Genomic DNA, 15,628 nt, shown 5'->3' with positions numbered 1-15,628 from the left:
TCCTTACGATGTGATTTTATCTTTAGGCTACAGAATTAATTCTGTACATCTTATACATTCCCATTGTAGAATCCTGGAATAGAAGCGTTCATGTTAACGTTAATGCTAGTCAAATTTGAAAAAATTCTGGGTTTTAGCATTGCCGTAGACTTGAGCGTCGAATCATCCAAATCGAATCTTTTTCTCATTTGTTTGATCAGCTCCATGAAAAAAAAAACTGCGACAAATATCTTTTGAAATGATCTGCCTTTCGCTGTTCATTGTTCTGATAATTTCTGCTGCTGCTTTTCGAACCTAAAATTCTTGTCGCTTTTCAAATAATGATCTTCATATTTAATAGGACATTGCAACAACGTAAGATTCTTCGCAGATATTAGTGAGAATGATCAAATCAAAATCTGAAGCAAAACATACGTCGCATCGTCCGATACGAATCCTCTCAGACGATCGTTGTAAGGAATTCCGTCCTTATGAAACTGATCAATCATTGCATAGTAAATGCTTTTATGATCAGCAACACCAAGCGATACTGCTGTGTAAAAGTCGTCATGTACCTCAATGTTGCTTCTCAATGTTGTTCAAATGTAAGAAATTTCACAAATGGAAAAAATCTGTACCAATCTGTACTTTTTGACGAAAATCTGTACTCTGTACCGTACAGAATCTGTACCAAAAATAATGAAAAAATCTGTACCATTTGAGATAAATCTGTACGTGTGGAAACACTGGTGCTAGGCAATGTTGTTGTTTGATTTGAAGGCGAAATAACTGCTGCGGTTTAAGAATGAACTTTTTAGAACAAATGTTTGGTGGCTTTGACAAGCGCCATCCCATCTATTTCTTTCATCAGCTACCGATTGTATATTTATCAAATTGCTTATTTTTTTTATTTTCAATGTCATTTCATTTTGACATTCATTTGAAATGTGTTATATAGCTCGATCTGACTTACAAAAATAAAAAAGCCAAAAGGTTTGTTTTTCCTTACAAATATCCTTATAAGATTTTGCTTCCGTGGTCAATCGGCACAATTTGCCTTATTGACATTTAAGACAAAAAAGGAACATTTCTCTCAGAAACTGTCCATACCACCAGAAAAAAGGCTTCATTGGAATTTCATTTCCCTTTTTTTGTACCAGGAAAATATATAAAATGAGAGCACTCAAGTAGAGCAGCAAAAGCAAGGCTGCCCTAATAACTGTGTAAACATTACACTACGGTTCCATCAATGAAGCAGGGTGGTTCTACTGTATTTGTTTTCTAGCGCTACGTGATTACCAGCATTATCACCGAGTCATTCTGCTAAGACAGTGTTCAAAAGTTGAACTCATAATTTGTTTACAGATATCAATACAGAACATCTGAAAAAAATACTAAGATGGCAACATTTTTTAGACTAAAAACGGATTGTGTTCAGGGTTGCCACATTTAATTCTGTAAAATTTCCTGAAAATAGCTGTGTGTCTGTATTTTTAGCAGAAAAAACCGTATCAAAAAACTAACTAAAACTGCAAAAATGAAAAGAAATGTTTATTTAAAATTTGAATTTATTTTTCTTATTTATGGATTGTTAAAGTTGTATCAATACAACAAAATAAGTCATGAAAAGGTTATCTTATAATCTTTTTAATTGTATGATGTTTATACATGGTTTTGTTGAAGGTTGCCTTCATGTTATACCTTCTAATTCTAACAAAAAAATGGCACATGATTCAACATTTTTATGAATCAAAATATCTTCATGACTCAACAAAAAACAAAGTTTATTAGTAAGAAGGTAGATAAAAAATGGACTAAAATAACAATTAACCACTTTACCCCCGCTACCCCCACCAGTCTTTGCACCTATAACCATCACTATATAGGATTATTAATAACCTCGTACCTTCTTACACAGCTCTCCAAAAAGAATACATTTCATCGATTTCGAATTACATTCCAAATATGATTTTATTTCAGTGCAAATGAGTTTTTTTCAGCTTGAAACACACTGCCTTCATTATATTAATGACAATAACAAACGAGTTCATTTTGTTCATATCGGTGATGAATGAACAAATTTGCTATAATGAATGAATGCGGCATTGAGTGGGGTTCATAACTTCGCTGTTACTTAACTTAAGGCTGATTTAGACGATGCCAGTCAGCGCTCTAGTTGAAGTATCCAGTGAACAGAGAACAGACACTCTGTTTAAGTTAGAGGCCAATTACTTGTTCGATACTGGTACAAGTAACTTGAACAGAGTGTCTGTTCTCTATTCACTGGATACTTCAACTAGAGCGCTGACTGGCATCGTCTAAATCAGCCTTTAGAATATCAAAAGCAACAAATAGATATTCATCACATTCGAAACGATATTCGTTCTGCTATTGATTTTGAGTCAAAATTCAAAAATAGAAGAATTAGTCAGGCTGGACCATTTGAAGAACAAAAAAGCCAGAGTTCGATTAGACGAACTTTGCAAGGAATCGGGCATGAATTTGTTTGGCGAGACGGTAACAACGACATAGATAAAAACCAACCCCACACGGCTGCCTCAGATTAAAAGTCAAAAACAGCTGATATTCATTTGGCTAAAATGAAATTCAATTATGGCATCTTGAATAATCAAGATGTAAATGGCACTGGGTGGAAAAATAAACTTCAAAACATATTGAAGAATAAAAGTTCATTTGCTCATATTCACTGGTTGTCTGGGTCTGTCATTTTGATTTTCGTTTGGAACACATAAGTTTTCGATGCAACCTAGCCCAAAAATCTATGCATTTGATATTAGCGAAGACGTTTTTTTTCAACACTGGGTGTAAGTTACATAATCTTTTTCTCTACATCGACTCTCTCTTTTCATTATAACTTAGCTGCAAACACATTCCCTGCTGTATTCAACAATGTGGAAGATAGGTCAGAACCTCATCTGTCGTATTCTATAACAAACTCAAATTTGAAAGTTTTCGCAGTTGAGTTATTACCTAAAGAAAAAGTTGATGAACAGAAAGTTAATGAAGAGTATTTCGCGCTATACTTTCCAGAAAAGGATGATTTTTGCAGATAAAGCATTAAAAATTTCAATAAAACACAGATAAATGGTGTGATCTCTCATGAATTAGGAATAATTTTTTTTTTCATTCGAAAGATTATTTTTTGCCATTTTTATTTAAGTACTAGCTGACCCGGCGAACTTCATCCCGCCCAAAATTGATTTTTTGTTATCAATACCTTCAAGCATTCACGTTTTCTTACTAAGCGAACGTTTATGGGTCCAATTGCAGAACTGTTCATTGATGGATTTTCTAATCGAACCGTTACTATTTCCCTTTACTATATGTTCCCTAGTACTTCTTCCACTCACTTACAAATAACATGTTTCTCCGTAGCATGGAATAGGGGAGGCGAGGGTAAAACGGACATATTAAGAAGAACTTCAATTATATCTTTGGAAACTCATGTTTCCCAAAACTTTAATGCAGTTTGATGCAATTCAATATACTGTTTTTCTACCTAATTAGCCTAATATTTTACAAAAAAGTGTTTTTCGACATTTTTACTAAAATTAAAACAGACCGAAAAGTGCAACATTTTTTCGATGCGGGTAGCGGGCTACGAAGCGTAGAGGTTTATCGATCGCGAGAGGAATAACTTTATTCAACCAAAGTCTGAACTCATCACGAATTTCCGTTAAATGATAAAAAAAATCGAATTAATCAACCTAGAAGTGATATACTTCTTTTCAGTAGTATAAACGGAAAGACCCTCAACTATTTTTCTTTTGGTTGCAGTCAGCTTCTAAACAGTGCACATTTGGCGATTTGATTTCCATTTATAGACGCAGGGCATTCCTTAGGAAAAGATTAAACAGACCTTTCACTGTACATCTCACTCCCACTGGCAACTGTCCGTTTTACCCCACCAGTACAATTAGCTCGTTAATTTAAATTTTCCATTCAAAAATGAATTTACTTTTCCGTACATACCTAATATCGCTTCTCTGTGAACTCACAAACCAGAATATAACCATCAGCGAATTGAATTTTGATATGAAACCACTCAAAGTGTTTAATATCGAAGCAGCTAAAATTACATCCACACGCGGAATCATGTATGATTTTCGGTTTTTGTTTCCCTTTTCCACTTCTGACCAGCATTCATTGCCATAGGGTGGCTTAAATACTATAGAATAACATGTAGAAGATGTTCTCATTAACAGAAATCTGAAATTCAAAATGTAACTATTCAAATCAACCACCTGTCCAACATCCATATTACCCCCACTGTCCGTATTACCCGCGACTCCCCTACTAGGGATACCATCTGGCCGGAGTTGTAAATCAGAGCACCTGTCACAGTTACGATTATAACCAAACCATTATGATTCTTTGAGTTGTTGACTCAGTTGAGTTTGAGTTTGAAATTTATTTATTTAACATATTTCTTGGGCGATCCATGCTGTGCAAAATGGTCCGGAGATGATGGATTCTGTCTATTAACAAGCACTGGAGATTTTTTGGTGGTTTCAGAGTCATCAAATATTGAGTGCAATGGTACCGTAAATCGGGGACAAATTGATCATGATTTTCAGAACAATGTAAATATTTCCGGAATGTTTTGTTTAATCTAAATATACCCAATTATTTTTAAAACCAGTACTGGTGCCAAGGTAATAAGACATTATGTAATGTTTTGTTCACAAATTCTCTCAAAGGTTAGTTTGGAAAATCACTGGTTTCTTTACATATGGTTATATATTAATAATAATGATGGGATTTGGTTCTAGCCATAAAGTGGTCACATCCACGGAGACCTGATCCGGAACATATATGGATTACGTCAATGATGTAATATAGTCTTGAATTCATCACCATTACAAACAAGCTAGTTTTGAAAAACCATGAACTTTGATACCCACAATGTGTTGTTTCTGGGTTCTGGAATTTTAACTATCTGATTAGTTTTTCAATTCGTTAAAAATCAACTGAATGTGAATTGATATGTTTAGCGTCGATTAGTATCGTTTTGATTAAAAATTGTCTTTTTCTATAAGCGATTTGATGAGAACCACTGACGAAAAGCACCCACAGATGATTATAAAACGTGTCATATAAAAAAGGTTGAAATTTAGTTAAATAATACTTTTAATATTTTTAATTTTTAATATATTTTTAAAAAACCCCTGTGATCAATTTGCGGATGACGGTACCAAAGTACAAGCCATGGATATGAAACGCAAGAACTGCTTGTGCAACCCAAATTTTCTGGGCGGCTGTATTTCTGTACCACATAGTTCAGTATGCATTTGGAAGTGGATGTCAATCGAGTATTCTGGTAATGTTTAGATGTTGGGATATGCTTTTCCCAATGTCCTGGAAAAAAGGTAATCAGATGATCGAGTTTCGAGCGACATAGCATGCGCTGCCATAACTATTTCACAAATAGTGACGTCAGTCGTTGTGTTTACCTTTGATTGCCCACCACATCCATATAAAAATGCTATTTTCAGGAAGTAGTTTATCAATTAAAAATATACATTTTTGTAGAGCTCCCGCTGAATATGAGGCTAATGTGATACATGAAGTGAATATTTGTGAAATGTCGTCGAAAAAGACGGATAAAAGTGATATTTCCATGTGCTAATTTCACTCCCCCACGTTCATAGAAACCAACAAAATTACATTATTTTACCGTTATGAAATTGATGTTTCGAAGGCTCTCAGTGTCGGTGTGTATGTTGTGAGATAATAATTGCCAATTAATCAAAATTTCATCGAAAATGTTACTGCTTTCGAGAACTAAGCATACGAATGCTCTCTGGATCTTTTTACCACATGAGTAAAGGGTGTGTCACATCAAATTGCATCACGGAAAAAACGCTGTAGAAATTCGCCCAGTAGACCGATCCTTTTGAAAATTTTAGACAGTAAAACCAAAACTATTAAACAACTTTTGGCATTTTCTTTTTATTTATACTTCGAGCCCAAGCCCGTATGCTCGCACCTTCCTCTTTACCCCGTCCATAAGGTTCTGTACAACTTCAGGTTGTAGTTTTTTTTTAACAGAAATCCATTTTCTCTTGAAGTCCGCCTCCGATTTGACAACTTTTGGGTTCTTCCGGAGGGCCTGCTTCATAATTGCCCAATATTTCTCTATTGGGCGAAGCTCCGGCGCGTTGGGCGGGTTCATTTCCTTTGGCACGAAGGTGACCCCGTTGGCTTCGTACCACTCCAACACGTCCTTTGAATAGTGGCACGAAGCGAGATCCGGCCAGAAGATGATCGGGCCCTCGTGCTGCTTCAATAGTGGTTCTGTAGGCACTCCTTAAGGTAAACCTGCCCGTTTACCGTGCCGGTCATCACGAAGGGGGCGCTCCGCTTTCCGCAAGAGCAGATAGCTTGCCACACCATGTACTGTTTGGCAAACTTGGATAGTTTCTGCTTGCGAATCTCCTCCGGAACGTTGAATTTGTTCTCTGCGGAGAAGAACAATAGGCCCGGCAGCTGACGAAAGTCCGCTTTGACGTAGGTTTCGTCGTCCATTACCAGGCAATGCGGCTTCGTCAGCATTTCGGTATACAGCTTCCGGGCTCGCGTCTTCCCCACCATGTTTTGCCTTTCGTCGCGGTTAGGAGCCTTGTGAACCTTGTATGTACGCAGGCCCTCCCGCTGCTTGGTCCGCTGGACGAATGAACTTGACAAATTCAGCTTATTGGCGACATCCCGGACCGAAATTCTCGGATCACGTCTAAACTGCTTAACTACGCGCTTGTGATCTTTTTCACTTTCACTTTTTCACGGAGCATCCATTTTTGCCGTTCTTCACCTTCTGGTCGATAATTAGGTTCTCGAAGTATCGTTTTAGTACTCTGCTGACCGTGGATTGGACGATTCCCAGCATCTTACCGATGTCCCGATGTGACAACTCCGGATTCTCGAAATGAGTGCACAGGATTAATTCACGACGCTCTTTTTCGTTCGACGACATTTTTCCAAATTTACGAAAAATTGACAGTGAAGCATGGCCAACGTGATCTATACACTCTTATCTGATTATAAGCGAAAGCTGAAGATATAATTCCTAAAAATTAAATTTCTACAGCGTTTTTTCCGTGATGCAATTTGATGTGACACACCCTTTAATCGAAATAAGCTACGATATACAGGGAAACTTCGATATAACGTACCCTCGTTATAACGTACCCTCGATATAACGTACATTTTACTTCGATATAACGTTTTTTCCAAAGTCTACACATTTCCAAAGTGTAGAGGAAAAAAAATTCCAATATTTTTTTTCTGATAGAACAATGAATTATCTGTATTGTGATGCTAAAACAAGTTTTGTGCCTTCCATCAATCCCGAAATACATCTGGTTTTGTAATTCCGGATTCTAAATGAATCATGCTTTAATCAACAGTACGAAGGGAAACATCATGAGAAAGGCTGGCTTCGTCTTCTGATTGAAGTTATTCATTTACTTTACTAAAACAGCAACACAATAATGTATTATAGACTACGTTTGTGAGTACTTTATTATGCTTCGATATAACGTACAATTCCATACAACGTACAATTTTGAAAGTGAAATGTACGTTATATCGAAGTTTACCTGTAATTGTCATCTGTTAAAAAACAATCAGTTGAATGATTTCATGAGAATTTTGGCTCAAATTATCATGCAACCGTAAGTACTTTCAACATTGTTTTGTTTCTTCCATATACATTCCATATTGAATGCAAATAATTACGACACGATATTTGGCTTGCCAATACAGATACACTTCACCTACTGCTCCACCTCTATATGTACCTCATTGCGCTTTTCCTAATCAGTTTCATTGGTAATTTAAAAATTCAGTTTCAACAAAATTGCTAAATCTGAATACCGCTATGGGCCACCGACACTTATGAATCACATATGCAGCGAAAAATCTTTTTTTTTCCGAAAAAAGGGGTACTTTTGACGCAATTCGTTGGTAAAATGACACTTTCGTTTAGACATTTGAAAACAAATAACTTGGAATACCGAGCCAAAACACAAAAACATCACCGTGACCAGTGAAACAAAATATTTAAGTGAAAATAGTTGAAAGATCTCGTGGAAGATCCAACTGCTACTTTGGTTATGCTCACAAAACTTTGGTATTCAATAAAAAAGGTTCTACTCATAAACATAATACACTGAAAATAATTCTGATTCTGCAACAAAATTGAATTTCTCATAAAAATCAGGACAAAGACTGTGATTGTGAAAAATAAATCAGGACGCCCCAAATAGATCTCAAAATCAGGACATGTCCTGCTAAATCAGGACAGATGGTCACCCTATCCCCTACATGTTTGATACTGAAAATAGATTAAAACAAAGGCATCTCAAATCGGACGATTCATTCCTCGAGCTTAGCGCTAACACATTTCCTACACATTTGGCGATCCGTTTTTATTCATATAGTTATAAGATATTGGAGTGCGTTTCTTCAGCTGAAAATCCAATTCCACTTTCGAACAAAGATTAATTTCGTTAACGCAAACACTAAATGGACTAAACGCTTGTCACGATGTAATTATAGAACATATAGGAATTCAATTTTCCGAATTTGCCCATTTTTCTTCATAGCGAAAATTTTCAACTGTCATGTTTCGTTTGAATATGGTTGCTTCAAATATGTATAATACAGGCAAGCCTCTTTTTGTGCGTGGGATAGGGATCGCACAAAAAATCGCTATCAAAAATCGTACCAAAATTCACCAGTACTTAAAAAAAAGAGTTCGTGCAATTTGAAAAATAAACCTTTTTTGTGCGGTGGATAGGGACCGCATGAAAAAGTTACCTTGCAAAAATAACCCAAATCCTAATGATTCTATTCGTGATCAATATTCGATTTCCTTTTTTCACTTTAATAAGCGGCCTACTCACTTGCGCAGATCATAAAATCAACTCTTTGCTCCTTTCAAAAAGCTTCTATTGACATTAAGAAACAAACAAAACAAAACATGACAATGGGGATTAGCTAACACCGTCTCTATGTAGAGCGATGAGATACAAATCAAAGATAGAAAGAAAAATAAATCGATGACTTCATTTTTTCCAAATACCGCACAAAAGAAAAATCGCACGAGATTTTTTGTAGACAGTCATCAATTGTCCAACAATTGTGATTTGTGTGATTGTGAACCCACTTCAGCCATTTTGAATGTTTTTCTGCCACGTGACCCTCACTAACTGCATTCTCGTTCATTCAGGACAGTTTTCCAAGAACCGGAAGATACCCTATTCGTTTCCAAAATGGAATCGGAGCTCGATATTCGACTTTCACTGTTAAAGTGTCTTCACCCAATGTTCATATCATAGGGGTTTCTCATCGTTACTAGTCGTTTGTTCAAAACCATGAGGGGAGCGGTTTAGGGCCACCAAGGTTTGAAGGTCTTGAAAGAATGGACCTCCTATGTCGCCTCTGTTTTCTTCTTTTTTAATACTTATGAACCCCATCGACCAGTACAAAGCATAGGTTAAAAGTTTTATTATACACTAGCTGACCAGACAAACTTCGTCCTGCCCAAAATTTATTTTTCGTTATCACCTCCACATTTTCTTATTAAGCGACGTTCATGGGTCCAATCGCAGAACTGTTCGTTGATTGATCTTCTAATATACTCTTTAAAAATAACTTTTACCATAAAATTCCGAGCACTTCTACCAAAGCTCGTCTTTAAAATGGTTGTGTCCCATTCACCCGAATTCCATTCACCCGAAACACGTTTACCCGAAGCACATTTACCCGAATGACATTCACCCGAATGTGACAGATACCCGAATGCAACATATACCCGAATGGACATTTACCCGAATGAACATTTACCCAAATGCAACGTTTACCCGAATGCGACATTTACCCGAATGGGATGTTTACCCGAATGAAAAAGGAAAAATTCCGACAAATCAGTTTATGAGTTTTGTCGAATCTGCTGTTAGGAAGTTACGAGGTAAACTGAGAAATTGTAATGAGGAAATTCGAAGAAGATGTTGAAGACTTCGCTGTGTTATTTTTAGAAATTAGTGTAGGCACAATTGACATGCTGTCTTATTTCCTTTCCGTATTGCTCTTTAAGACCAAGAGATCATTCAGAAATGAGCATGGGTTATGAAATATTCCGAAAATTAAACAGGTAACTTTAACATAATTTTTTTTAATGAAAATGTGAAAAGAATAGATAAGAAAAAATGGTACTTACGTATTTGCGGCGGCCTCTCGCAAGCAAACCTGTGTTCCACCAATTGCCCGGTTTGTTTGAAACAAAGGAGACGATCCTTTAGTCAGCCCGTTTACGAGCGTCGGACGCCATACGTTTATCTGGTGCATTACGTTTGCCCGGTTAATTATGCATGTCATGCATTTTGATTGCCTGGTTTCAAACGTGATGCACCAGATAAACGTATGACGTCCGACGCTCGTAAACGGGCTGCGTTATCGATAAGAATGGATGGACTTAATAATACGTTATAAAACTGCATTCTTTCACTTTTCACGAAAAATACTATTTGAATGGAAATGAAAGTATGAGACAAATATGATTTTAATATAACACTGATCAGAATTAAATATACAAATACAAATACATATATAGTAAAATTTGTGTATTATTTGAATATATCCTTTTTTTGGGTAACTGTCGCATTCGGGTAAATGTTACATTCGGGTAATTGTTGAATTCGCGTAAGTGTCCATTCGGGTAGATGTTACATTCGGGTAGCTGTCACTTTCGGGTATTTGTTACATTCGGGTGAGTGGAATTCGGGTGAATGTCTTTCGGGTAACTGTCATTCGGGTGAGTGGGTTACGGGTAAATGTGACACAATCCTTTAAAATATCACATTATTTTCAGACACAATTCTCTTTCAAGATTTTTCAACCACTTGCAAATAACATGTTTCTCCGCTACTTGGAATAAATGTTTGATACAGAAAATATGATAGAATAAAGACAGCCCTAAATCGGAAAATTCCTTTCTCGAGTTTTGCTCTTATCAACACATTCTGCGATCTATTTTTATTTATATAGACAGAAGACGATATAGCAGTACGTTTTATCACATTAAAATCCATTTCCACTTTCGAACGAAGATCAATTTCGTTAGCGCAAACATCAAATGGACTAACAACGCTTGTTAATATGTAATTGTAGAACATATGCTAATCGATTTTTTTGAATTTTCCCACTTTCCTTCAAATTTTTCCTAAAATTTTGAATTGTCATGTTTGGTTGGAATATTTTTATTATTTTTGTGGGACCCTCTCTCCATTCCATTCCAGAGGAGTGTCATACAATCATAGAAACATTTCTCGTATCCAAAAACCCCCACATTCCAAATATGGCTCCATTTGCTTGATTAGTTCTCGAGTTATGCAAACCCAAACCCCGCCCCCTCTAAGAAACCACCATGCACAATCTTGGTTCAGTTTACCTGATTGATTCTCAAGTAATGCAGCCCCCCTTAAGGAGGGGGGAGGAGCGTCAGTGTCTAACCAACATATAAACATTTATTGCACTCTAAAACCTCCACATACCAAATTTGGTTTCGTTTGCTTGATTAATTCCCGAGTAATACAAAAGTTTGTGTTTCATTTGTATGGCAGCCCCCCCCCCCCCCCCTTAGAGAGGGGGGAGGAGTGTCTTACTACCATAGAAACATTTATTGCACCCTAAAACCGAGTTCGCTTGATTAATTACCGAGTAATGCTGAAATTTGTGTTTCATTTGTATGGCAGCCCCCCTCTTAGAGAAAGGGAGGAGTGTCAAATTTGGTTTCAAGTTTTAATCAAGCAAATTAAATCCCGAGTAATGCAGAAATTTGTGTTTCATTTGTATGTCAGCTCCCCCTTAGTGGGGAGGAGTGTCTAACTACCATTTATTGCACCCTAAAACCTCCACATGCCAACTTTGGTTTCGTTTGCTTTGTTATTTCCGAGAAATGCTCAAATTTGTGTTTCATTTGTATGGCAGCCCCCCTTAAGAGAGGGGGGGAAGTCTCGAACTATCATCATAAGAACCTTCCCCGACCCTAAAAACCCCTATATGCCAATTTCCATGTCGATCGGTTCAGTAGTTTCCGAGTCCATAAGAATCAGACAGACAGAAATCCATTTATATATATATATATATATATATATATATATATATATATATATATATATATATATATATATATATATATATATATATATATATATATATATATATATATATATATATTAGCTGACCCAAATAAATTACTTCTAGTGAATATTTTGTCTGTTGAATAAAAAATAACTAATGTATTGCAATACATGTACATACAAATTAATTGATTATGATCGATGAAGGATAGATTCCACGTGGATATCGAGCAGATAGGTGAAGATTTGACCGTGGGAACTTCCTGAACCTGAGTGTGATGTGGAAATGGAGATGAAATCTATGATGTACAGAGAAATGGACCGGATCGATCGGATCTCAGGATTCGTCTTTTGCATTCAGAAATCTGATCATTCGTGCTATGAAATGTTGCAACCTTGCCTCGGCGCAAAATAAACTTCAAAATAAGTAATCCGTAGGAGGCGATCTGGCGTAGTGGTAACATCCGTACCTCTCACGCTCAAGGTCACGAGTTCAATTCTCACTTCCGCCATACTTCCAAAAAAGGAAGTTAAAAGTGACGAACCAGTCAAAATGTGTTGAAAATCACTATAATACAGAAAAAAAAGTAATCCATATTCGTGGAGCAATTTAATCTGTATCAGATTAGCAGACACGAAAATTATTTAAAATTGCTTAAATTTGGATGAAAATCATTACTCGATGTTGTTCAAATACTTAGAAAACAGTCCGAACTGAATGATTCTTCTATAAATCTTGTATACATCCAGCAACATGTTGGACGAAATACGTGTAATTTTGTAATAGAGCCCATTAAAGACTGCATTTGTTTTGTTTGAACACACGTGCTGTCGTTTGAACAAAGGCTGTGTAGATGTAACTCATGATAGCGTCTCGAACCGCTTCTGTTGATTGTCTGCTGAATCGCAGTCGTTCGCTCTCTACCTTTGCGAATATGTTGACCACGGATTATTGACACAGCTCAAGACATCCTAGAATGACGTTGTCCTGACTGCGCCAATTCATCAAACGACACACATAAGAATCCATCGAGGGCACTCTTTTGTTTGTTTCTTCTCCTCCGATCCACATAATATCAAAATATTAATTCAAAATGAGTAATGATGTTCCTAATAATTAAAGTAACTGTGGCGCATTGGATCAACACACGTGCTCTTCAATCGGTTTTTTATCAGGATTGACGACAATAGCGTGACTGTTATTTTGCATTCCGAGAATGGGTGTGATTAGAATAATTTCAATAATTCATTGTGCTCATCCAAAAAGGCTCCCAGCTCGCCGGCGATATTCCTAGTTTTAGTCGAATTGAGGTTACTTGCGTATGTGTAGGGTGAAATTCGATGAAGAGGACGAAGTGCCATCTGGCATTAAATAACGTAAATAAATTCTCCCTGTTTGAAAAAACGAACGACAAATCAATTATTTGGTATCGTTTATATAAAAATACATATATCGCGATAAAAAAGGACTAATGGCCAGGGAGGTTTTACTGTGTATTTGGTGGGACTTAAAGAAAATCATTTTTTATGAGTTACTTCCGTATGGCCAAACACTAAATTCAGATCACTACTATCTATATACATAAATAAACTGATCGATTTCATAACTTTTTTTATAATACAACTGGACTGTTTGAAGCTAGCGTTTGGCCAGGAAGGGCTAAAATTGACCAACAGTAGTAGTGAATTGTTCCATCAGGATAACGCAAGGCCCCACATGTCTATAGTGACTCCCCAGAAACTCCGGGAGGTTGGTTGGGAAGTAATCAAATCTAGTCCGAACCTGGTACCAAGTAATTACCACCCTTTTATCGCATTGCAAAATTTTCTGAGTGATAAGAAATTTGAATCAAGAGAAGATTGTGAAAATCGATCACTATAGTTTTAGCCTATAAGAAAATTTTTTGTTGACCTCATTTTCGTAAAAATCACAGTAAAACAGTACATACACTATTTTTGATCCACACTTTCTTAAGTCACCAAAATGATCTAACCTCGTATGAAATTCTGTTCCCACAGCCCCGGCACAATCCACTGATCGATGGGGACGAAGCGGAGGACGATCTCGGGATGAAGTGCAACTTCGAGAGCGAGTGCACCTGGACGTGGGACAAACACGACCACAACAGCTTTCAGGTGGTAACGGGTGCCAACTTGACCGAATCGAACCGCACCGGCATGATGCCAGGCCCAAGTGCGGACGGATTGAGCGATGTCAATGGTCACTTCCTACATTTACGGCTGACGGCTGACAGTACGCCGCAAATCCTAACGTCACCGGTATTCTCCACCAGTCGGGAGAACTGTTACCTTGAAATGCTGACTCATCAGAGTTCGATGGAATTCGGTTTGTTGAGGATTGTTATCGAACCGGTCGGCAACCACGAGTCGGCTCTGCTCTCCTCGGAGACCCCTGGCAACAACTATCAACGGTGGCAGCTGGACACGTTTCGGATCGATAAGGTATCGAAAGATTTCAAGCTACTGTTCGAGGTGGTCCCAAATAGGCTCGGAGGGCACGAAAGGGGACATGTCAGCATCGATAATCTGAGAATGGTGAACTGTCGGATTCCGGATTTGATAAGCACAAACAACTGCAGCTTGTCGCAGGTTCGCTGCCAGGCTGACAAGGTAATGTTGATTTTGTTTTCACATTAATTATAACGCTATTAAAATAACCAATGGTCCGATGCTTCTTCTGATACCTACAGACACCGGTATGTGTCAATTCACCCAGTATCTGTGACATCACGGTGGATTGTGACGAGGAGGAGGACGAATCGCTAAACTGCGGTATGTTTTCTGTTGCTCTTTCTTTTATCTACATCTTGAACGAGTGACATTTTCCCCCACGCAGATAAAATACCCTTCGGAGGACGATGTGATTTCGAGAACGGGTGGTGTGGGTGGCAGAACTACGGTAATGCCATTCTATCGTGGGCTCGACACTCGGGTCCCACGCCGACGGAGAAAACTGGACCGGACACCGATCATACGCACGAGGGAACCAACGAAACTGGTGAGTGATTGGGGATGTTTACGTTGAATTCAGTACCTGTAATTAAACGAAGGATCCCTTCCGGTGTTGTATTGACGTAGAACTACGGCTTTCGTTTCTATACCGGGGTGTAAAATCAAAGAATCGAAAAAGAAAGCGTTACGCCGAGATTTTGAGCGTTAATAGCTCCTCAATAACTAAATGGTATGATAAACACTTCATTCGAAAGATAAAATCCATTCCATGTCTAAAGTTTGTGGTAGCCAGACGTGATTGTTGCGACTCCGGATATTCGATTGGTCTCGTTAGCTACAAAACCGGGCAAGTGTTTTTTTTTTGACGTAGGACTACGTCTAACCGGAAGATATAGGGGGTGAAATGAAAATCTAGGCACTGAACAAGTAGGAAAAAATGCAAGATTTGAAACGCTTATAACTCGAGCATTTCTCAATAGATCATAAAGGTTTTTGCATCAATTGATAGGAAA

The 15,628-nt window shown here is 37.5% G+C and overlaps 1 protein-coding gene across 5 annotated transcripts in view; it reads left to right on the top strand.

The window, feature by feature from the left end:
• Positions 1 to 15,628, top strand: part of LOC129768345 (tyrosine-protein kinase receptor) — an 88,988-nt gene that overhangs the window by 48,854 nt on the left and 24,506 nt on the right. For all 5 annotated transcript variants that reach the window (XM_055769926.1, XM_055769928.1, XM_055769924.1 and 2 more), the window contains exons 3-5: positions 14,163 to 14,774; positions 14,855 to 14,936; positions 15,001 to 15,162. In XM_055769926.1, the coding sequence (XP_055625901.1) occupies positions 14,163 to 14,774; positions 14,855 to 14,936; positions 15,001 to 15,162 (856 nt within the window). The remainder of the gene's footprint in view (positions 1 to 14,162; positions 14,775 to 14,854; positions 14,937 to 15,000; positions 15,163 to 15,628) is intronic.

Source organism: Toxorhynchites rutilus, chromosome 2 (genome assembly GCF_029784135.1).
Source record: "Toxorhynchites rutilus septentrionalis strain SRP chromosome 2, ASM2978413v1, whole genome shotgun sequence".
NCBI lineage: Eukaryota > Metazoa > Arthropoda > Insecta > Diptera > Culicidae > Toxorhynchites > Toxorhynchites rutilus.
The sequence above is the reverse complement of the archived record's forward strand: the minus strand, read 5'-3'. Positions and strand labels throughout refer to the sequence as shown.